The sequence below is a fragment of the Micromys minutus genome (assembly GCF_963924665.1).
Source record: "Micromys minutus genome assembly, chromosome: 9".
NCBI classification, from domain to species: Eukaryota; Metazoa; Chordata; class Mammalia; order Rodentia; family Muridae; genus Micromys; species Micromys minutus.
Window position 1 is genome coordinate 61,449,639 of NC_137978.1, and position 24,524 is coordinate 61,474,162.

The 24,524-nt window shown below is 46.8% G+C and overlaps 1 protein-coding gene across 3 annotated transcripts in view; it reads right to left on the reverse strand.

The window, feature by feature from the left end:
• The window catches only part of UBE4B (ubiquitination factor E4B), a 97,258-nt gene that overhangs the window by 34,533 nt on the left and 38,201 nt on the right, over nt 1–24,524 (reverse strand). Inside the window, exons 3-12 of one of the 3 annotated variants that reach the window (XM_080921587.1) lie at nt 24,045–24,180; nt 22,285–22,372; nt 20,870–21,014; nt 18,866–19,094; nt 17,826–18,443; nt 17,044–17,190; nt 10,065–10,206; nt 8,696–8,796; nt 6,194–6,308; nt 3,734–3,817 (exon numbers count right to left, since the gene is read on the reverse strand). In XM_080921587.1, coding sequence (XP_080777713.1) covers nt 3,734–3,817; nt 6,194–6,308; nt 8,696–8,796; nt 10,065–10,206; nt 17,044–17,190; nt 17,826–18,443; nt 18,866–19,094; nt 20,870–21,014; nt 22,285–22,372; nt 24,045–24,180 — 1,805 coding nt within the window. The remainder of the gene's footprint in view (nt 1–3,733; nt 3,818–6,193; nt 6,309–8,695; nt 8,797–10,064; nt 10,207–17,043; nt 17,191–17,825; nt 18,444–18,865; nt 19,095–20,869; nt 21,015–22,284; nt 22,373–24,044; nt 24,181–24,524) is intronic. The other 2 variants (XM_080921588.1, XM_080921589.1) reach the window with 2 other exon arrangements.

Here is a 24,524-nt window from a genome sequence, read left to right on the forward strand (position 1 = left end):
CACAAGACCGAATGCACAGGCTATGTGTGCTGATCCCTGTGGACCCAGGAAGCTACCTAACAGCCACTGAGCCTTCGGACAGGCTGGCTGAAGTCAGGGTTGTAGGGAACTGCTTCCAAGTTTTAAGTTCACATGGCCTATTGTAGGGCATCACATTAATACCACAGAGAAAGCCGGAAACAATCTCAACACCAAATATGAGGCAACAAATCATCCTCAACTGAGGAAAACCCTGAGGCTGGTGATTTACTGTTGCTGCTGTTATCACTGTGGGTGTGGGGAGGGAGTGTGTGCTAGGTGTAGGGTGTGTGTGTGTGTGTGCATGCGTGTGTTTTCTTTCAGATAAGGCTTTGCTCTGTTGCCCAGGCTGGCCCAGGACTCTCAGTTCTCCGGCCTTCACCACTGAAGTACTGGAACTGCCACATGCCCGACAGCGCCAACGAAACAACACTGTGGAGGTCACAGCACAGGGCAAAACAGAGCCTGCCAATTATCAATCCACCAATGACCCAGCCATCTCTGAGCTACCTTCCATAGTCCTCCTCTCCCTGCTGTACTTCCTGCCTCCCCCCACCCCCATTCCCCTCCATTCTCCCACAAAGGACAACTGTCTTCCAGCAAGGGCATCCTGTGGATCCTGTCACTACATTCTCTTCACTGAGACACTAAACTAAACCAGATGAGGACCAAAGCGTAGCAGCTTCAAGGAAGCGTTACAGGCCATCAAGGGTGACCAGCACTGACTAAAAGCACCCCTGATGAAGCAGCAGCAGATTCTACTTCCTGCTCTCGGCCACACAGTCTATGAGAAACAGCCCCAGAAACACGCTCACATTTTTTATCTTCTTGCTTTCGTTTTTTTGGAGACAGGATCTCACTACATAGCACAGTCTAGAACTCACTATGAAGTCCTGGAAATGATTGTCCTCCCTCAGCCTAAACTTCTGAACTACAGTGCACCTGACTTAAAACTAGTTTTTAGGCAGGATTTTGTGTACCCAGAATAATGTCACACTCTGTGCAGACGAGGGAGGCCCTGAGCTCCTGCTCTGACTCTGTGCTAGGATCACAGGTGTGGTGGCTTTCTGTTGTTTTGTCTTTAGACATAGTCTCACTCTGTAGCCTAGGCTAGCCTAGAATTCTCTGAGTAACTGGGGCTGGCCTTCACTTCATGACTTTCTCGTCTCTCAGAGGGCTAATGCTGGGTGACCGAGAGCTACCACACTAGGCTCAGCTTCACCTTGTTCTCAGCCTTATGAACTTTTCCTTGTTCAGGATGTGATAGTCTGTTTTCTCGGTTTGTTCAAGACAAGGTTTCTCTGTGTAGCCCGTGCTGTCCCTGGAACTAGTTCTATAAACCAGGCTGTCCTTGAACTCAAGTGATCTGCCAGGCTCTAAAGGCATGAGCCACCACTGCCTGTTTGTCTTGGTTTTCTAACAGTCACCCTTCCATCACCTATCTGAGAAGAGAGCTTGTTTCTCGAGAGCCTGTGACCTGGTTCGAGATACAGAGCACATCCCTAACATTAAGAATTATCCACATACTGGAATTAAATGAAAAGAATGAGTAAAGGAACAAACGTGATGTAGAGTTTCTGTTTCTTTATGGCCTCAAACTATACAAAGTTGTGCCTACATGTAAGTCTTGTCATGAGTTCTATGGCTGGATATTTCCATTACAATCCTATAACAAAAGACCAGAAGACATTCATCTCCCAAAATTTCAAAGAAGCAAATGTTGGACAGAAAAAAGCCTCCCATTTTTTGTTGTTGTCTGGTTTTTCTGTTTTGTTTTGAGACGGGGCCTCTCCAGAGCTCTGGCTGTTCTGGAGCTCACTATGTAACCCATGCTGGCCTTGAACTCACAGTGATCAGGCGCACCTGCCTCTGTATGCCAAGTGATGGGGTTAAATCGAGGACCATGAGTGTTTTACAACAGTTGAATCACCTGTGAGAATCTAGCTAAAGACTCTTATTACGGTCTATGCATCTTCTGAGTACTTCAGGGCACCAGGCACATCTACTTTGAAACAAAGACCACAGATGAGATATTTGGCCTCAGGGAATTGCTCTCCTCAGTACAGAGACAAACTGTATTGCTCCATGGGGTATACCACTGCCCTCTGACCTTACCTGAGTAATTTCTTATGTGGGTGTGGTATGCATGAATGTTTGCATGTGTGGATGCCATGTGTGTTCATGCGGGGGAGGGATGGACTGATGCTGGGAATCTTCCAACTTATTCCGGCTGACGCAGCATCTCTTCATTGAGCTCACTGACACTGGCTAGTCTCTCTTGCTAATCAGGGATCCCCATCTGCACTGTCTAGGGCTGGAATGGCAGGTAGGTCAGATATGCCAAGAGGTATGTGGTTCAGTTCTCCTGCTCACCAGGCAAGTACTCTAATTACTAAATCCATTAACAGGCTATTAAATTTATACTCACTATGCACACACACATACACAGACACACACACACACACACACACACACACACACACACAGAAGGCACACACACGCCTAAGACCATATTTAGAAGTCAGAATAGAACTGTTCAGCAGTTGGTTAGGCCTTCCACCTTGTTTTGGGGAAGAATCTCCTTTTTCTGCTACTGTGCTTTGCTGTTGCAAGCTAGCCCACGAGCTTGCAGCCAACTGTCCTGCACCAGCCTCTTAGCTTACCCTCAATATCCCGTCACTACAGACAGAGCCAGCACACTTGTCTTTTAATGTCAGCTCACAGGGTCATGTGGCCGGTATTTTAACCTGCTAAGCCGTCTCTCTGGCCCAATGGGAAAGATTATGTCCCGGTTGGGCACGGCAGCACACAGAGGTGATCTTAGCACTCGGGAGAATAATGGAGGTTCATGAATACACCACCAGCCGGGGCTACACAGAAGGATATTAAAATGATCTGGTTGGTGATTCTTTAAAAAGATTTATTTTATTTTTATTTGTGTGTACACGTGTATGTGCCTTCTGAGTACAGGCGCCTGTGAAGGCCAGAAGAGGGTAAATCCTCTGGAGCTGGAGTTTCAGGCTATTCTACAAAGCAAACTCCAGTTATGTAGAAGAGCATCAAGCACTCTTGGCTGCTAAGCTATCGTGCCAGCCCCAATCGGATGTTGCTTCTCCATTTATTATTACTGTATGTGTATGTGCATATGTATGCTGGGTCTCTCCTCATCCTTACGTGGGCTGCAGAGGCAAGCATCTTTACCTCAAGAGCGAGCTATCTCACCACCTCATTATCACTTGATTTTTAAATCCCAAGTGCAGTTTGCTATGGTTCTGAACTCATCCTTTGTGCCAACCACCGGAATGGAAAGGCACGTTCCCACAGTGCCGTACTCGCTGCTGTGTAGAACTGGCCGTGGTGGAGTATGGACGGCTGCCGGTACACTCAGGCAGCTCAGGACACAGCCACACTGTGTCTGGCCTACAGCAGGGTCTCAGGTTTTACATCTGAAAGCGAGACTGATCGATACCTGTAATCTCATCACTTGAGAGGAGGGGGCAGGGTCATAAGCTAAAAAAAGTCATCTTCAGCCTGGCAGACATGAGACTGCCCCCCCCCCACAAAATATGAAAAGAAAATGGGTTAAACACAGATCTGATAAAGAAATGAACAAGCTTTTACCATGAAAGAATACTTATATAACAATTAAAAAGGAAGGAACAAGCTTTTACCATAAGGGGGTACTTATATATAAATTAAAGGATTAAGCTTTTACCATGAGGGGGTACTTAAAGTAGTCGCTATCCAAGGAGCACTCTTTGGCAGCACGCGCCAGGCCTTGTAAAATGGGGATAAAGATCTGTAAGGAAGAAAGCACAAACATTAGGTGTAAGGAAAGCAAGCACGCAGGCTCGGCAGACAGCCTCCGGTCTGTAGGCCACACACTCTACTCTCCCTGCCCCCAAGACAAATCGTTTTCCCTGTCCATATAAGAAAATCCCAGAATTCTTGGTTGCTGACTGGTCCATCAGGATGACTATCCATGAAGTATCCAGCTCAGTATCAACTTTGCAGGAAAGAATGTTGCTGACCCTCTGGCAGGGCACACGGATAAGAGCAGACAGTGCAGACAGGGCTGCAGAGGGCTGACGAGTCCCTGCTATACTTCTGCCCCCGCACACCTCATTCCCCTCCCCAACCATGTTGCTGATTAACACACACCCATGATCTGTATGAAAATTATACTAAGTGTTCCATTTTCTCCCCAAATCTACTGTTTCTTCTGTTGCATTCAACTAATTGAGAGCACGGAGACAGCTAATGAGTGTTCAAACTGAAAAATACATTTTTATCGCTAGTATAGTCACCTACCAGGAAACTGAAGGGCTGGCACTGATTTGGTGACAGTGTACAGCCCTGCTGCTCAGCACAGCTCACCTTCAAACTTCACTGTGCCTTCTCACTGAGCCTCGCAATTAGGAGTGGGCTAGCATCCAGGACTAACGACTTCAAAGGGAAAACATGCACAGCAGCTGGCAATGGGAACCACAGCTGTGGAGGGCACAGAGTATAAACCCACTAGAAACCTGGGCCAATCCCTCAGTCTACAAAGCTCATCCCATCTCGGGGAATTCTGAGCACAGGAGAAGACACAGGACAGAAAGAGCAGGCCTGCAGAGCACGGCAGGGTGTCGGGGCAGTGCTGGGAGAGATCATTCTGGTTTCTGTAACTCAAGTAATCGGGTGCTGTCGTTTGTTTGCACACACAATCTGACAACAGGGAGCAGCACCCAGCACAGGGCAGGAAAGGCCAGAACGGCAATCAAGAAGGCAAACCACGTCCTAAATCACACAGATGAACACCATTAACTGTCCGTCAGAGCAATCTTTAAACATGCTTTAAGAAATACTGCACATTTTACTCTATTTAGTAGAGCTACCCTCTTGTGTAAGAACTTAACTGATAACAAACAGGCAAAATATGAATAAGCATAAAATGTTTATCATCAAGGATTCTCCTTTTTAAGTTTAATCTTGCTTTGTTCGTATAACGTGCTGGTAGGCACGTGTGCACAGAACTATGTGGAGATCGGAGGGCAACTTTTAGGAGTCCTGTCCTTCCTGTGTGGGTTCAGGTGACTGAGTTCATGCCACCTCCTTTACAAAGGTCACTTTATGGCCTGTGCATAAGTTTATCGATAAAATAAGCATAATATGTCCCTTCAGTTGATTTCTGGCCTGATTTTAAAATTACCCTGTGTTCTTCATTGATGGCGTGTGTGAAAAAAAAATTATTCTAATTCCTGGTCACCACACCCAAAGGCTGCTTCATTTAACCCTCCTGAGACAATGACATTTCCCAAAGGAGTTTACATATTCGCCTAAAGATGAAGAGCTCAGGGTGCTGCCTTATTGTTCCTGTATGTCCACATGACACCACTAAAGACTCAGGCTAATCAACTTCAGAGAGGGAGCAGCTTTAAACAAAATTTTCTTCTTGAATCCTGAATTGTTCTGTCTGTCTGTCTGTCCCACACTGAGATAAGGTCTCAATAGTTAGCCTTGACTAGCTGGGAACTTGCCCATATACACCAGACTGGTTTCCAAGCCATAGAGATTTACCTGCCCCTGGCTGACAAGTGCTGGGGTTAAAGGCGTGCACCATACCTCATGTGACCTGAATTGTGCTTTAAAAGTATTTAAGAATCAAAAGGTCTTAAAAATCAAGAATTATGACTATACTAGACAGAAAACAAAGTGAAGGTATGGTGCCAATGGACAATACCCACAGTGAGATCTAGGAAGAGATGCCTCCCACACAATGTTATATATTTTTAACATCTATTACTTATGCATGGATTTCATGATGGCCTTTTCATACATGCACGTAAATGTATTTTCACCACGGTCACCCCCTTACATGCCGGTGTCTCCTTTCCACTCTATCCTTTTCCTCTTAACTAGTCTCTCCACTTCAGGCCCCCACTTTCCTCTCTCCCTTCCTCCCTCCCTCCCTTTCTTTCATTCTTCTGATGACCCAATGAGTTTACTTAGGGGCCACTCACAGAAGCATGGGCACCTTACCAATGGCTATGTCGCTCAAGTTATCTCTCCAGCCCACAGCCCCCACTAACTTCATGGGAGGGGTGGAGCTCTATGAGTCTCTTCCCTAGCCCAAGACACGGTGCATCTAGACAGCAGAGAGGCACTTAGCTAAAAGTTGGCCCAACTATACCTGCTTGAACACCTCTTCATCCTGGTGAGTGGTCCTCACCAGTTCTTGAATGAAGCCATATGGGAGATTCCTGCAGAGCATGTACGGCACGAGGAAGGATGGCTGTTGCAAGGACCTGAAGGTGCAGGAAAAAGCCAGGGCTGTGATGGGAGCATGTAGAATGCCATGGCCACACAGGCCGCCCGTCATGTAAACACAAAACCTACAAAACACTACACAACCACTACTTGAGCAAAGCATGACCTTTCTGACACTGGTGACATCTGGCCTTTTAAAGGAGACATCAGTGGAAACTGCAAAGACAACAAGTCTTTCTGAATGAAGCATTAGGGCTGGAAGTACTTCAGTGACAGGGCACTTGTCCAGCATACGTACAGCCCCACATCGGATCCTCAACAATGGAAGATAACTAATAAATCCATTTAAAAATCAATTAGGGAACCAGAGAGACAGCTCAACGGTTAAGAGCACTGGCTGCTCTTGCGGAGGACCTGTTTGATTCCTACACCCATGTGGTGGCTCACAATTGTTGGTAACCAGTTCTAGGAGATCCAATACGTTTTCTGACCTCTAAGAGCACCACAAACAGATGGTGCACATACACATATTCAGGCAAGATTCCCACATGTAGAAGTGAATCCAATTATATTAAATAAAAAATAATCCTTATTTATTTTATTTTGTCTCACCTACATTAAAGACAAAAGACTAGCCATAATCTCGTTCAAATTCCTTTACTTGTGTGTTGTTGTTTGGTTTGGTAAGGTTTCTAATTGGTGGCAGCAGCAGTGACACAAGCCTGTAATCTCTGCGCTCAGGAAACAGAGGCAAGTGAATCTCTGAGTTTGAGTCCAGCCTGGTCTACAGAGCCAGAACAGCCAGAGCAACATAATGAAACCCTGTCAAAAACAAACAAACCCAAGGTTTTTCTGGGTGGCTCTGGCTGTCCTGAAACTCGTTTTGCAGATTAGGATGACTTTGCATTCAGAAACCTGCCTGCCTCTACCTTTCAAGTACTGAAGCGCCACTATATCTGGCTTAGATAGGTGGAGTTTAAAGACAAAGTTTTGCTATGGAGCCTAAGAAGGTTCAAATTAGCAAGTCATTCCACCTTAATTTCCCCAGTTCTGGAAATATACATATGTGGTACTATACAGCCTAATTTTCTTTCATTTTAAAATGGTTAAAAAACCTTTTCAAAAGGCAATAACCAAAATGAAAAACATCCAAATATTTCCACTTTTCCTTTAGCTATTTTTACATGATAGACATGAAATGTAGGGCTGAAAAAAATGTGTTGTCAGCGGTTAAGAACACTGGCAGCTCTTCCAAAGGACCTGGGTTCAACTCCCATCACCAACATGGCGGCAATAATCCTTACCTCCAGCTGCAGGGGATCCAGTGCCCTCTTCTAGACTATATGGCCACCAGGCATGCATGGGATACACAAATAAACAAGCAGAAAAATACCCATACACACAAATAAAATTTTGCTTTGTCTTGTTTTTGTCTTTCAAGACAGGGTTTCTTTGGGTAACCCTGTATATTCTGGAACTCGCTGGGTCAACCAAGCTGACCTTGAACTAGAGTTCACTTGCCTCCGCCTCCTAAGTGCTGGTACTAAAGGAACGTGCTACCCCTCCATCCCTGGCAAAATTTTTTTCAAATGAAATATGCAATCTTTTATTAACCCTAAAAGCTATGCAAAAATTTCTGAAACAGACAATTATAGCAAATTATTCCGAATAATTGTCCTACTACTGTACTTTGTTTTATCCTGTTTTTATGAGACAGGGCCTCACTATGAAACCCAGGCTAGCCTGCAACTTACTATACAGGCCAGACTGGCCGTGCATTAGTGGTGACCCTCATGCCCCTGCCTCCTGAATGCTAGATTACAGCTATGTACCTCCTCAGCTGGTCCCCACCCATTGTTCTCCAACACCTACTAACAGATCAATGTGAAAACACATGGAATGTGGTCATTTTGTCAAAAACAGCCACTTAATTCCAAACACTAGGTTTTAAATTATCAGTATTCTGCCTTGGTTTCACATATTTCAAAATACAGAGAACTCTTAAAACATAAATAAGTTCTTTTTCAAAATGTTCTACACTAATTAGAACATAAAACATTTTATTTTCAGTTTTTAAGAGAAGGAAATGGCATCTTTACTCCTAAATATATCAATATCCTTAGATGTGTTTATTTTTATCTTTTGTCTTCCCTACATGTACACTTCTGTACCACGCCACATGTATACAGTGTCCAAAGAAGCCAGAAAAGGGCATCAGATCTCCTGGAATTGGGTTGCAGATATCATGCCCCACCATGTGGATGCTGGGAATTGAACCCAGTGCTCTTAACTCTCAGCCATCTCTCCAGTCTGAGCTGGACTGACGCTCAGAACCCAGAGTTAGTGACGTGGTGTAAAACAATGGCAGCTGACAGCCACTGAGAGAGAGCTCAACAGAAGCACAGCAAGGCAGAGGCCGTCATACCTGGGCTGTGTGAGGGACCCTTGTAGCACTAGCGCGGTGTGGGAGATGCACTGGGAACGGATGTTGCTCAGAAGCTGGCTGACTGCTGGCTGGCTGCACATCTGAGAAGAGAGACAACAGTCAGGACAAAGAACTGAAAAGGCCAGGAGGAGAGTCATGGCTGCAAATCGGCCTGCTCCTCATCCGTAAGGCAAGTGTGTCACCACCTGTACCGAGGCTAAGCAGAGAAGCAGCTTCCATACAGTCGCTCCAGGAGATTTCCATCTATAGCAATCGGCCTGTCCCCGACTCCCACCACACCCCCACACCCCCACACCTAGCATTGCTTTGCTTTTGCTGAGATTAAGGACAACAGTTTCTAATATCAGATGTTGGGATGTGAGAGAGAAGATGGGGAATGAGATAGTGGGAGGTACTGCATGCCTCCATCCCAGCTCCCAGATAGATGCAAGTGGATCTCTGTGAGTTCAAGGCCAGCCAGGGCTAGCTGTCTCAAGAGTGTTGGGGTATGCTACTTCCTTGGCTCAGCATGGTGCTGCAGCTTGTACAATTGCAGTGTCACCTCTGAGGAGTGTCACTCACTCACAAGGGCTGCTGTGAAAAATCTAAGCTCATGGAATGTTAACAGTTCCTGCAATCCATGGCATAGGTACTCCAAAATGTCAATGTTTGCATAATGATTATCTCAGGCACCCGGCATTACGGTTTCAATATAACTATGTCCCTGGAGGGCTTCTTATGTTATAGGCGTGATTGTTAGCTGATGGGCATTTTTGAGAGGTGAAGAGTCACCAGGGTTGTGGCTCTAGTTTCAGCAATGCACTGACTGGCGATACAGTGGATTTGGCAGGTAAGGCCTCATGAGAGGAAGCAGGTCAGAGACTGACTGAGCAGTCTAGCTGGCTCATCCCAGACACCTCCTCTGCTTTCCTTTGCTTCTTGGTCACCATGAAAACAGCAATTTAACTGTACCACACCTGTCTACAAAGATGCTCACCGCATCCCAGAAACTATGAACTCATCTGATGATGGATTTAAGTATCTGTGAGCACAGCACACCTTTCTTGAGTTGTTTCCTGTGCATTGTGTCCTAGCGATGGGAAACTGACACAATCAGCAATTGTCAGGACCACGTCCAACCCAAGCACACAGAGGAGAGGACTCCAGAGGCAAGGCGCTCTGACTCACAGTGGCACTTTGGCATACCATCTACATGGTGCTGTGAGTTCTACAGAACCGAATTCTGTTCTCTCAGACAGAGCTAAGCTACTCAGACACTGCCTGGTACCTAACAGCTGTTCCTGGGGCAGGGATCAGCACACGTGTAATCAAGGTTTGTATTCCTCCCGGTAAATCCACCTCATAGTACCTTTGGTGCTTTTTTTTCCTCTATTCCAACTCGGTCAAAGCACTCGATGAGGTAGTTCAGCATGTCCGTCTCCTTGCAGGTTTCGATGGTGAAATGGTCACTGTACGAATCCCAGTTACTTGCTCCACCAGAGGCTCCCAAACTTTGGAGAAGAAAAAACACATTGACAATGCTTTCCTCTTCAGGACCACTTCTAGAGCACAGCTTTCTAAAGCACAGCTAGCCACTCTGCAGCAGAAAGCCAGTTAGGAGCCGGCATCCACAGTGAAGCACAAACCCCCATGCAGCCACACTGCAGCTCGCCGCTGCTTTGTCTGCTCCAGGCCAACCAATGGTGTCTGGTAAACACTTTCTAGCCTGTCAGGAGGACCTGGCCTTTCTGGGGATGCCAACTTACAAATCAGAAGGACTAGAAACGGCTGCTGAGTGTTGAGTAGCTGGAGTCATGAGCCAAAAGCAGTGGCATCACTTGGGCACATGTGGCCAGACAATGCTATAGTCTCTCACTTCAGGAGAAAGACTCTTAAGTGACTACTAGGGTACCACTCTCATCCTCAGTAAACACAGATCTGAAGAGACTTCAGTCAGCATCACAAGCCAGAAAATGCAAAGTTGGAATGAGAACATTAAATTTTCAAAAATTTCAGTGAACAAGAAAAAGCAGATGAGCGAAAACCAAATAAACAAAAAGCTTGCACAAGGAGTGAGCTGACTCAGGGTGTAGTCCCATCTTAGCTTGTGACCCACAACCAGAACCTTCCACACCTGCAGGGGGCAGTGTGGAACCCTACTACTACTTGTGATAACCATTTCCAGACAAAGACCAAGCATCTCAATGGTGAGGTCCAAGGGTACTTGAACAAAGAAGCTGAAGTTAATCTCTAACAGATCAAAACCAAAATGAACGTTTCATTACCACACTGATTTTTGCATTTGTATCTAACACAAAAATCACAAAGAGATTAAAACAAAAGGAAGCACAGAATTCTGAAATAAAGGGGGAGAGTTAGGCAAAGACTTTACATCTGGAAGATGACAGAGACGGGAAGACATCAGGACCCGACGGATTCACCTCTCCTTCAGCTCCACACACAAAGCACAGGAACTAAGGCCCAGAGAGAGCTGAGGCAGCAACGACACGCTACACGCCCAGAGAGGCAGGCGTGACTAATTTCGGAGAATGTATGCATATATCAGCTTGGCATTTGGGGACATGCACACAGTGGCCATGAAAATGGGAGTGGGCTGTGGAGGTGACACGGTGCACAGGAAACCATGCTGCAAAGCCAAGGCTGTCCCCCAAACCTCAATTACTGTAATCTAGTTAGGGAGCTGAGGGCAAGTCTGGGAGGGGCAGGCCTCCGGGCTGCAGAGCACTTTGCCAGACCCAACGTAGCCTGGAGCCGCTGGAGCAGAGTACATTCATTCTCACCGCAGCAGTGAGTGGGTGTGCCTTACTCTTTAATGGCATACTCTGCAAGGTCCTAACTGGCTAAGCAACAGAAAGAACTGTGTGACAATATTCAGGAGACATGCACCCAACAGTTGATACAGACCTACCGCAAGCAAGCTGAAGTAGCAAGTCCTGGGAAGTTCTGGGGAAAGCCTGCCTGCCCCACAGCAGCCTGAGTTTTACCTGTGACTCCCTGATTATGTTCACCACACAATCCAAGGACGGGCTTTGCTAATGCAGCCCTGCACCTATGTGCAATTCATAGTCATTTTCCTTGCAGCAGCTCTCACCTTGAGTCAGTAAAAACATAACTTGGTGCTTAAAATGAACATTTTAAACTATTTTCCTGATGTGCACACATTTAAACACTTTCTGAATTTTAAAAAAAGGCAACATTTGATGCCAGTAGCCCCTTGCCAGCTTTGTGGAGTGTGATTGGATGCCCAGATGCACCTGTGAGCTTGTGCCTGAAGAAATGTAGCATGCCTGGTGCTGGCTTGTGCACCTGGGGCTGAAGTTACAAACAGCTCTCAGCAAGACACTCCATACAATTAACAACCACTGACAGACACCCCAGCATCCTAACAATGTGAAGAGGCAGGTGGCCGGTGCACTGGCAAACACTCGGTAGCAGGGCAGATGCCTGAGATCAGCTAAGTTACACAGCCAGACCTATGACAGAGTATACAGAAGTCTATCCATCATATGTGAGACAACACAAAGGACCTAAGGAGACATCAAAGGATTTTCAAAGCTAAGAGATGTTTCATGGATCAGGCAGCAGGCAATCAGCTGATTGACATCAGAAGGGATGAAGGTGAGATGAACCTTTAACTCAACACAGAAACAGAGAAAACCCAGATCTAACAGATATTCAAGGTGCCAAAGGAAATGGTGGTCGCAGTCTTAGAAGGCCCGCTCTTGTCAACACCAAGTCAACAGGTTCAGAGCTCAGCACATGAATCCACATGATGAACACAGCAGAGGGGGAGTCAGCAGAGGGTGTGGCTACGCATGCTCCAGAGGTGAGGTTAAGGCAGGACAAGCACCAGCACTGACCACACAGATCTCCATCCTCCACACTAAAGAACCTGCTTACTTTCATTACTCAAAGGGGCGATTCATGACACTTGCACAACTCTGACATCCTAAAATGCTGGAAATGTTTCATACTTAAGTCCCAAGAAGGAAGTTAAAAACTTACACGAGCATTTAAGAAACTTAAGCCATTTTCTAATAACTACATCAGCAGTCCGAGTTAATCAAGTAACAGGAATGTAACACAATATTCCCAATAACACGAACCTCATGTCCAGACTGACTGAATTACATTTCAAATGTACCAATAACAAACACCTGCTTCTTAAAGGGTCCAGTGTCTTTCCTTCTCTAACAGGAATCCTCACATTCCCATTTACCTGGCGTGGTGTGAGAGTGTGACTGTGAGTGTGTGTATGTGTAAGTGTGTGTGTTCATCACTGAGTGCTGTTTCCTCAGGTACTCTTTGTGTTTTGAGACAACCTCTCTGGCAGACCCGGAGCTCACTGAATACGGTAGGCGAATCAAGGACAAGATTCTCCCACCTGTGTCCTCCTCGCCAGCACCTGAACCACACGTGTGTGCCATCCCACCACATGAAGTTTGTTTTAAGCAAATCTAAGTTCCAAACCCAAGTCCCATGCATACCCCTGACTCCGCTATCTCCCATCTACCAGGCTCCTAACTACAGACCTTAGAGTTCTGTATTTTCTCAAGCTAAGGCCCAGAGTTAACCAAGTTCAAACAAGCTGACTCATTCTACAAATGTGCACGCTGGGACTGCTGTGCTCTGTGCACTGCCGATGGTCCAGAGAGGTGCAACCGATGACACGGATGAAGGCTTTTAAGTCTCTAAAAGTGAGACAATCAAAAACACACTAATATCTCAGTGCAGCACAGTGAATACAAGCATGATGTGGGTGTGAGCAGCACCTGGGAAGCTATGTGGACCACACAAGTGCACAAGCAGGCATGGGACTGTTCTGTCGTGTGTTTCTAATGGTTAACACACTACAGTCAGACAGCCTGAGGAGCTGGCACTAGAACCAAGCCTGAGGAAAGTTAGCAGCACAGCTCTCTGGGGGCCGAGTGGCTCAGAAAGGAGTGGCTGCACCTTCTAACAGGTGTCAGCCTTCCCTTTGCCGCTTATAAGCAAACGAGAAAGGGCACAGTAATAAAGCCCAGTCAATTTCCTCCGATACACCAAGGTCCCAAGAGACAACTGGAAAGTTTTGTGATACTGAGTCACGAGACAGCCCTTCCTTACTGACTCCCTGAGAGCAACAATCCTTTCCATAGAAGGAGTTTCCTTGCCCTGCCCCTTCCCCCTTTGCTTTTTTTCAAATTACACGTACTCATTTAATGTGTACTTGTGTGTGCATGTGTGGGCTTTTGTGTACACGTGTGTGCCCGCGCCCCGTGTGGTAGACACAGCACAAGTGTGGAGGTAAGAAAACTCTTAGAAGTCAGTTTTTCCCTCTCTCCTCCTACTGTGTGAGTGGGTCCTTGTCAAGCTGGTCCTTCACAAGTGTAGTATGTGCTCTCACCTGCTGAGCCACCTCCTCAGCGCACAGTCTTTAATTTTAAGTCTAGATTCTGCTTATGAGGAAAGGGGTGTTGTTTTTCTGGGCCTGGCTTACTTAGTGAAATGATCCAGAGGTATAAAAGTCCTTCTACAACATGAACTGATGATCCTCAAACAAGGGGTGTCTTCAAAGTTGTCAACATACAAGTAAGCCCTTTACCTGAGAGGCTAGTTCTTTTCCAAGAAGATTTATTTCTTCCTCTGTAAGACTACTCTGAGAGACTGCTTTCTAGTTTCTTTCTTAACATGATTATACAGAAAAATGACATTTTCCTGCATCCCACGACTTCACTTAAAATGCTAGTAAACCTTAGAGCTTTCTGCTAGGGTCCTTTAACGTAGATCATAGAGATAGGCAGCCAGCTAAAGGCATTTGTTGTTCTTGCAGAGGACCCAGGTTCGGTTCCCAGCACCCACATGGTTGTTCACTACCATCTCTAACTCCAGTTCCAGGGCCTCCAACAACTTCTGGCTTCCAAGTACACATACATACACTCAGGCACATACACATAAAATAATAAATATCATTTTAAGAAGCTACAGAATCAGGCTGGGGAAATGGCTCAGAGATATAGCACACCACCTGCTCTTCCAGAGGATCCAAGTTCAATTCCCAGCACCCTCATGTAACAACTATTAATAATTGTCAGTAAATCTAGTTCCAGAGGGTGCCAGGCACCGATATGGTACACAGACACAAATGCAGACAAAGCAACCTTACACATAAAATAAATAAGATAGTCTTTAAAAAAAGAAAAGAAAAGAAAAGAAAGCCATAGAACCACATCTCTTATACATAAAGATAATCTGACTTCAGGGAACAGTGGTGGCACACACCTTTAATTCCAGCACTGAGCAGGCAGAAGCAAGTAGATCTCTGAGTTCAAGGCCAGCCTGGTTTACAGAGGAAGTTCCAGGAAACCCTGTCTCAAAAAACCAAACCAAACCAAACCAAAAGGAAAAAGAAAAAAAAAAAAAGATAATCTGACTTCTTTCTTATTCCCAGCCCATTTATTTGTCTATTTTTGTTCTGGCTAACAATCCCAATACCAAGTTACAGGACATCCTCAGTTACATAAAGCTATCCCACAGATAACTCAAAGCTGAGCATGTTCCCATGGATGTCCACTGTGTGAAATGTAGTCCCGTGGGATTTTACAGGCACAAAAAAGACTCCCTCCATTCAAAAAAAATAACAAGGTCTTCTGCTGTCTCTTGCTGTCCTGACTTTAATGTATTCTCAAATTTTCTGTTTAGTGTTACATGTTCTGTGACAATCTGCATACACTTTATCTGGAATCTACAAGACAAGCCAGGTTACCTCATTTCAATGTAGCCAAAGCAGCTCAGGTGGACTGATAAAAATGTAATTTTGTAAAAGAACCTAAAAACACCAGTCCTTCTGTCCAAAGACAGATGATGACACAGACGAGAACCAGAGATGGGAACACACAAAGGCCACAACAGTGGGGTAGAGGTGCGGAGCCTGAGCACAGGCACGATGCTGGGCAACCACCATTACCAATCACACTGCGGCAGCACAGGACCTGGACCTCAGGCAGGGGTGGACACCAGGGGCACAGGACCTGGACCTCAGGCAGGGGTGGACACCAGGGGCACAGGACCTGGACCTCAGGCAGGGGTGGACACCAGGGGCACAGGACCTGGACCTCAGGCACGGGTGGACACCAGGGGCACAGGACCTGGACCTCAGGCAGGGGTGAACACCAGGGGCACAGGACCTGGACCTCAGGCAGGGGTGGACACCAGGGGCACAGGACCTGGACCTCAGGCAGGGGTGGACACCAGGGGCACAGGACCTGGACCTCAGGCACGGGTGGACACCAGGGGTCTAGAAAGAGATGGGTTAGTAAAAGCAGCATGTGGTCTGTTAAAGAAAGAATTAAAACATTTCATCCACAGATAACTCAAACTAAAACAGATGAAGTATTTTACCATGTATGGAAGCCATTCCTATGGATGTCTGCTGTGTGAACTGTCATCCCACGGGACTTTACAGGCACAAGAAAGACACCACTTTCCTTCGGGGATATTTACTTGGGAACAGGTAATAAGATATTCAACCTACTGCAAACACCAATCTTTTGGAATCGGTAGTCACCCTGCATCAACATTCTTCTCTCTTCAGGAGCTGTAAACTTAATGAAGCACACCTAGCTCCTACTGCTAGCCTGGGGTTGTGTGTGAACAAACTTGAACTGGGTCCAGAGGGATTTCAGTTAAAAATGTAGAAACTAAGCGTGTGCTCAAAACTATCTAGAAACGCAGTTTGGGGGCTGGAGAGATGGCTTAGTAGTTAAGGGCACTGACTGCTCTTCCACAGGTCCTGAGTTCAAATCCCAGCAACCACATGGTGGCTCACAACAATCTGTAATGAGATCCGATGCCCTCTGCTGGTGTGTCTGACAGCTACAGTGTACTCAAATAAAACAAATAAATCTTTAAAAAAAAAAAAAAAGAAACAGAAAGGCAGCTTTTAACCCAGTTTTCAGGGAGGGGGGCATTCCGTGGCCCCAGAAACAAAAGGCCACTGCTTCAGGGTCGGGTGTGGAAGGAGAATGGCAGTCAGGACACACGGAAGCCCAGCCCCACTCTTCAGTGCCTGCAGGCGGATGCAGAGTGTGCGGGACAGCGTGAGCTGAGGCTGAGTGAACGGTTAATCTCTTCTCAGGCTTCTGACAAACGACTCAGGTCAGTTTTCTTACCAGTTCACTGACCTGTCTCATGTGTCACTTCTACCCCGTGTAAGGTCCTCACGTCAGTGCCCTCCTCAGTTGAACACTGCCCTGTCTGTCAGAGCAGACAGTCCTAAGCAGCACTTGCTAACGTTAGTCCCTAAGCACCTGAAGCACATGCAAGGTTCAGACTCCATTTGCTGATACCTGGACCCAAACTGGACACAAGAAAACTCATCATCACCACCACCTTCATCATCATCATCCTCCTCCTCATCATCTTCTTCTTCTTCTTCATCACTACTGTCCCCAGAAAGTGCGAGGAAGAGGGAGGAGAAAGGATGGTCGTACATACTACCACAACAAAAGCAAGAAAGGTCATCAGGGCACTGAGGAGAGCAGGTGACAGGAGGAAGCGGCTGCTGCAGGCTGTCATTTAAAGTCAACTTCGCACTCAGAGCTGTGCGCACTGGCATGCAGAAACACAACTCACTGAGTTACAGAAACACACAGGAAGGCCACCGGATTCCTGGGCTACTGCTGCTTTCTGAGAGACTGCAACTACATGCAATCAGACATCAAGGCACAAACGCATGACTCACAGAAAGAGCAGACCCTGACCCAGTCTAAAAAGGCATCCTGTGAGCCCGAGTCTCAAAACACTGACCACAGTCTCGGAGAAGGACCCACGGACTAGATCACAGAAAAGATGCAGCTCTTTGGTTTTTCTGCAGACAACAGGAGGAGTGATGATAGGGAGGAGGGAGAGCGTAAAACACTGCAGTCTTCACTTCCTCATGGACCAAAGCCTGCTAAAATCATGGAGGCAGGGCGCATGCCCACCACAGCTAGCGAGCGACGCAAGTTAATAACCCAGCGACTCCCAGAAGTCAACTGAGGTCAGTGTCACACTGCAGTTCTTTGCAAACCATGTTAATTTCCTCTCTCTGCACTGCAAACACACACTCAGCTCTCCTGCAAATAAATACCTAGGAGAGATCCGCAGGGAGGAGGGACGTCTGCTGGCAGCACTGGGCGAGGCAGGTGGGAAGGCGGGTGGGAAGGCAGGGACCCTGCTGCGGGGCCTCTGTCTGGAGGAACTGGCAGGTACTGCCCGGGGACTACTTGTGTGGGCAGGGAAGCCTGGGGGATTAGCCAGAATAGAGGATCGTAGGGTGGGGCAAGGTGAGGACCCCCACGGGTGCGTGACAGTGTAGGGCCGATACCTCGGAGATGATGACTGGCTTCCGGCAGCAATTACGGAAGCTGTGCTGTGAGGGCTGAGGGCTGAGGAAGGCACAGCCGCCTGTGAGGATACAATGTGGGGACTGAGGGGATAGAGGGCTGCACCTTGAGGGCTGAGGGATGAAAAAGGCACAGCCCCCTGTGGGGCTACACTGCTGGGGCTGAGGGATGGGGAAGGTACAGCCGCCTGCGGGCTTAAGCCATGAGGGCTAGGGGGTTGTGGGGCTACACTGTGGGGGCTGGGGGACCGGGAAGACACAGCCGTCTGTGGGGCTGGGTGGGAAGGTGAGGCAAAGGATGGGCTGAGCAGTGGCACAAAACTCCATGAACTGGCAGAGGGGGCGGGGCTTGTTTCATAGAGGCTGAGTTAGTTGAGAGAGGAAGGAAAGAAAAAAAAAATCAAAGAAAAACTTGAGATAACTATGAATGGATAATGTCAGCTTTTAAAGGCTAGCACATTTATACTATACACTCTAGGAATTTAAGTAGATAAGCATTTGGAAAATTACCAGAATCTAATTGCTACATTCATGTAGGTGAGCCCTTTCAAAGAATACTGTAGCACACACAGTCATGTGTGTCCAAAATTTACCCAACCAACAACCTAACCACAGAAAGCTAAGAAATCCAATCCAGGAATGGTAAAGCCACATCCAATGGCCACACTGCCCTCCCCTCTCTCCACCCACACGTCTGTGACACAGACCAACACTGTGACTCCACAGTCCTCAACATCATCACGGCTGCTTTACCACCAGTGAGACGAGCAGAGAATCACACTGACCTGGACAACGAGCTGGCGCCGAAGGAACCCAAGTTGCAGAACATGGGGCTTGTTCCTGAACTGGAGCCCGTGTTCAGCATGAGATTTCTGTCTGGTGACCGAGCTGCCGTGGCGATGGGCTGGGATGTGGCTGTCAGACTGGCAAATGGATTTTCATCGCGTGTCTGAGTGGACATCATCAGCACTTCCATTAAAATCTGGCCAATCAGATCCTTAAAATCAGAGAACACTGTGGGAAGGCAGAGTAAAAAGCAAGTTATTCACGGGTCCTCACTTACACAGTGCTCTAGCTAAGCCAGAAGAGCCAGACTGATTCTGTGTGGTGTGATCCTGGATTGGATTCTCAGCAGTGAAAGGATTTCAGCTGAATCCCCGAAAAGTTCTGGTGTGCTTCCCAGTAACTTCTTTTTCTTTAAAAGTTGTTTTATATTGTATCTGTGTGTGTGTGTGTGTGTGTGTGTGTATTGGGTAGTACTTTTCAAGTTTGGCACACACACCATAATTGTATAGAATGTTCCATTAGAGGAAACTGAGGGACGCTTATGCATGAGCTCCTTGGACTTCCTCATCTTATTTAAATCATGTCAGTGAAGTCAGGGAGCTCCTGCTGACAAATGTTAACTGTAAAAAGGAGCCGGTCCCTCCTAGAATCACCCTTATCATACAGTAGCAAATGCAGTGCAGCTAGTGTTTCTCAGCCAGCACATGCTTTACAGAGTCTGAGTTTTCAAGCCAAGCACCCTCTGCTTTCTGAGGCAGATTCTCCAGTCTTGTTTCCTTCTTATTCTTTGCAGATCCTAGTTGATCTGCTGTTGGTCTCTGGACACAGTCTGGATATCCCTGAACCAAAGCCCTGACTCATGGCAGCCTCACCTGGGGAGAGCATTAAAGATTGCCACTGGCGTGTACAGGGGCGTCATAAGATAAGAGACCCTCAGAGCTGGGAGCAAGAGGATCGAGTGGCAAGTCTTTAAAACCTAAGGCTGCTCAGCCCTTCACAGCCAGAAGCACCAAGAGGCTATCCCATCAAAAACCAACCCACCTTCAAGGAACACAGTGAAATTTAAGACAGGCCAAATGGAAAGGGAACAGTAACCACGCTCACAGTAAGTGCCTCAGTGAAAATGCATCTCATACAAAACACCTTCCCTAAAGATGGGGACATACATCACCGAGCAGAGAGGCAAAAATTCCCACAGTCCAGACAATTGCATCATATGGCAGTGATGTGTAAAAACAAAGCACATGCCCTGCAGCGAGCTGATTACCTCTGCTGCAAACAAAGAAACAGAAAGAAAGCCACAGTGCTCACTAATGTGTGTCAAACATAACATTTCATTATTTTAAGTATAGTTCAGCACAGCTAACCTCTTAAAACAACCGTAGGAGGACAACAAAATGCAATCATATTCTATTTTGCTAAGTAATTTAATAAAAGGATCTCACTCGACTGTCTAGATACCGCCGGGTAAGCATTCAGATCCATGAAGATGAATGACATGCAGAAGGAGCTCGCTGCACTGCAGCTGAGGTCAGCTCACTACAGATGCGAGTGGCAGCACCCTTCTACTCCAGAGCTAATGCCCTCTCAGTCTTCTACCATGAAGAAAAATCCCCTGCCCCAGACAGTTCTTCTGTAAAATCACGTATTGGGACTGGAGAGATGGCTCAGCAGTTAGAAGAGCTTGCTCCTCTCCCAGAGGACCCCACTCAGTTCCCAGCACCCACACTGAGTGCCTCACAACCATGTGTAACTCTAACTCCAGGGAGGGTTCTAATGCTCTCTTCTAGACTCCAGAGGTACCTGAACATACACAAAGCACGTACACATAAGGAAAGACAAATTTAAGAAATCATTTAGCAATAAAATCAAGGAAGAGAGTGACCACACAGCTGCGTCCCACCAACAGCATTTCCCATCCCGGGAACTGCAGTCCCACAGCAAGAGAACAGAGGTCCACACAGCCTCACACCCTGCGTGCAGATGCTCTGACAGAGTCCCACCTTCTTTTGGGTTCTGTTTAAACTGCGCAGAGAGAGAAGAAAGGAAGATGACATCTCTGTCGCGGTCCTTCCAGGAGACACGGAAGATCTTACAGACCAGCTGTAAGGCCTGCTCTTCAGACACTTCGGGACCTGTAGAAGGCTCCTGGTGGGGAGGATGTGAGAGTTAATCTGTATTAGAAGACACGCATTAAGACATTTTCTTCCAAATTGATTCATTTACTAATGGGGATTTTTTAAATGCATAGACTAGCCAGCCAGGCAGGTGGCACAGTGGACACAGGCCAGGCCTGGTCTCCACAAGGCAAGTCTCAGCCATGCAGAGTTAATGTGAGACTTTGTGGACAAGGGAAGTAAGTTACAAAATTAGTGTCTCATGAAGCTGATGTCATCATTCATGGAGGAGCATAAAAGGGCAATGGCATTAACAGGAACGGCCAGGAACAGCGGCACTGGTGTGCGTACATCCTAGCTACTCACTACTGTATTGTGCTGATGGCTACACAGCTCTCAAGAGCCATGTTCATGTCGTTAGTAGATAACAACTTTCCTTCAAGGATTCTTTGCAAATGTTAACACTTCTCACTGATTGCATGACAGATACATTATCACATAAACACAAAGAACTCCATGAATTTCTGGAGGCTAAGGGTCCAACTTCTAACGACCACCAGCATGCCATCGAAGCATTTCTATCAACTTAGGAAATGAAACCTTTGCCACTGTGACACCCAAACCCAAGCCACCCAAGATTAGGGAACAAAGCTCAGATGAAAATAAACAGAAAGGCCTACCCTAGGTTTTACTTGCTGCAAGACTATAAATCCTTGCTTGAATTACTTCAGAATACAGCCAAAGATACAATTTACCGTGTTAACAATTAAGTTTTATTGATGAAAACATGGACCCAGCCAGTCACAGTGGCACGTCTTTAATGCCCATGTTGAACAAACAGCCACACAGATCAGGGAGCAGCCTGGTCTAGGTAGGGAGCAGCCTGGTCTAGGTAGGGAGTAGCCTGGTCTAGGTAGGGAGCAGCCTGGTCTAGGTAGGGAGTAGCCTGGTCTAGATAGGGAGTTCCAGGCCACCCGGGGCTAAACAGGAGAATTCTGTCACAATAAAAGTCCAAACCAACTGACAGACCTTAAGAAGATGCAGCCAAGCCAAGCAGAAGGGAGGGTTTCACTGTACAAAGGGGCTAAGTTCTGCTGCTGTTAAGACTGAAGCCGGAATGCAGTGTGTGGCTTCGGTTCCAGCACCGGAAGCCAACAGGGGTGGACCCCCAGTTTCAAGCCAGCTCCAACTGAGAGCGAGAACTTTTCGGGGTGGGGGTTTAGACTAAGCATTCTTCAAAGGAAAAGTCTAGCCACAGATAGCCGCTCTGGTGAGCTACAGCGCCCTTCACCCTCACTGACCTTGTCACTCAGACTCCGTTTTTCTCTTCTGTCGCTTTCGTCCACCTCCATATTCTCGATTCCAGAATCCACATCCACCTGGGACATGCTTTAAATACAGAGGACAAACATGTCTTTCATCTTTCCTAAAACTCCCAGCACCAAGAATCAATCAACACTGGGCAGGAAAGCACACTAACACTGGTCCCCACAACCCCATCTTCCTGTAAACTGACAGTTCCTTCCAAGCCGACAGCACACAGCATCCTGTTCGTCTTGTGTGCTGCAATCGTTTTTCCCAAGGTATCATTTCCTTGGGCTCACTTTCAAAAATGAAGAAATCAGCAGAATGGATTTTCAGGACGAGCTATTTTTACACAATGCAGAAGGCAAGCGTCTTTACAGCACTGACCGCCCGGCACATGTATTCGGACCCCATCACTTGATGAGAAAGCTTTGACATCGTGTCTCACTTTCAGAGATGTGTTACATGCGGCAGTCACTTCTGCCCACAGCAGTCACTGTTGTCACCAGCTGACTTGCTTCCTTTCTGGCTTAACATACAAAGCAAACCCCATGGCCCTTATGTCTCTGACTCTGGTGGCTTCCGGCCCGTCGGGTATGTAAAGTTCTATACTTTCATTAGATCAAGGTAGTGGGCTGCATTGCTTAGTCACCTTCATTCTGTCCTTGATCTACTTCAGCCTAAGAGAGACATGTCTGAAACCCTCTAGGATGGTTTTAGATACTGCAGTTGCTTGCTAGTGCTGTCGGCCTTCGCTTGTATGACATGCTGATGGTAGGTTACTAAGTGTGCACGTATTTGGAACAGACATAGCTACAGATAAACTCATCCCAGAATGCTTCCTTCTAACACTGGAATTGGGTTAGAAGGTACACAGCAGCCCAGTGGGTTAGAAGATAAACAGTCTGTGGGTGCCCTTACTCATTTCACTCAATACTATGAAACCAAAAGTATCCTAAATAAACAGCTCACAAGCTGTCAGTGCATGCCGCTGAGTGGTGGTGAAATCCTGTCCCCTGCTCCACTCTGCCAGGCCGGAAGTCCTCCCTTTGCCTGGCTTATCTGCACAGAGCTTGCTACCTGCTTGTCGGTCACTTGGTGGCTTGGTTACCAAACTACTTGACTTCAAGTAACTCTTACTTTACCCAGCAGTGGCCCCTAAGCCCAAGAGTGGTGATACTGAGGAAGCCCTAGGGCCTAAGATGTGGAAGGAGCCATTTCTGGTACTACATGGTAGGGCTCCAGAATGAGACACTATTAATTTTTTTACAATAATAAAGAATCTGAGGGTACTTGCTATAATAGCATCCTTTCTGGCTTGCCTGCTATGGCTGTTCAGTATTTCAGAGCAACCTGATGTTTGTGACTTCTGTCAGACCTCACTACTGTTTCCCACACTAGCGTTAGCTGTTGTTTATACACGGAGATTCATTCACGTGTATCTCATGTTCATTAGGAGGCCATGTTTTTTTATTCACTCATACCTTACATCTCATAAAAGACACTGGAATTAGAATTCCAGTTCTAGGAGAAGATGGTACCTGCTTATACCTTCTAATCCACCTCTCAAGCTCATGAGACACTTGGCACTAACATTTCATTCCCAACAGAAAAAAACTTCAACTTAATGAAATGTGGATTCAGCTTGATAAGAGCATGGCTCTCTGGGTTATTATTTCAGACAGCTAGGCTAGAGACGAAGAGTGAAGACTTCCCTTCCTATAAACAGGCAGCCATACAGGGAGCATAGAGTTACCTTTTCTCACAGGAAACACCATCGATATCCATGCTCTGGGAACGTGAGAGGGACTGAGACTGCGTCTCAAGGCTGTTGGAAGGTGAGCTGCTAAGCGAACTGACACCTTCGCTGCTCTGGCTCCGATGGGCAACTCCTACACAGGCAAGGCAAGAGAGAGAAAGGCCATGTGACACAGTGCAGGCCCAAGAGTGAAGGCGGCAGAAACACGCATGCCCTTGTGATGCTTGTGAATAAGGATTCTGGTCAGATGAACCCAGGTGTGTTACAAAGAGATCATGATTTCACTGTGCATCACTTAGGGTCAGCAATGGAGCTACACGTGATGCCCGAGACAACTCTCCACCTCTCAAGCAGTTTAACTGTAGCCGGTCTTTGCTAGTTTGTGGGGCTTTGCCTCTACCCTTTATCTCCCTGGGCTTCTTCCCCCATCACTAGATAGGACAGATATAGATCACTGAATCCAATTTCTTTCCTTGT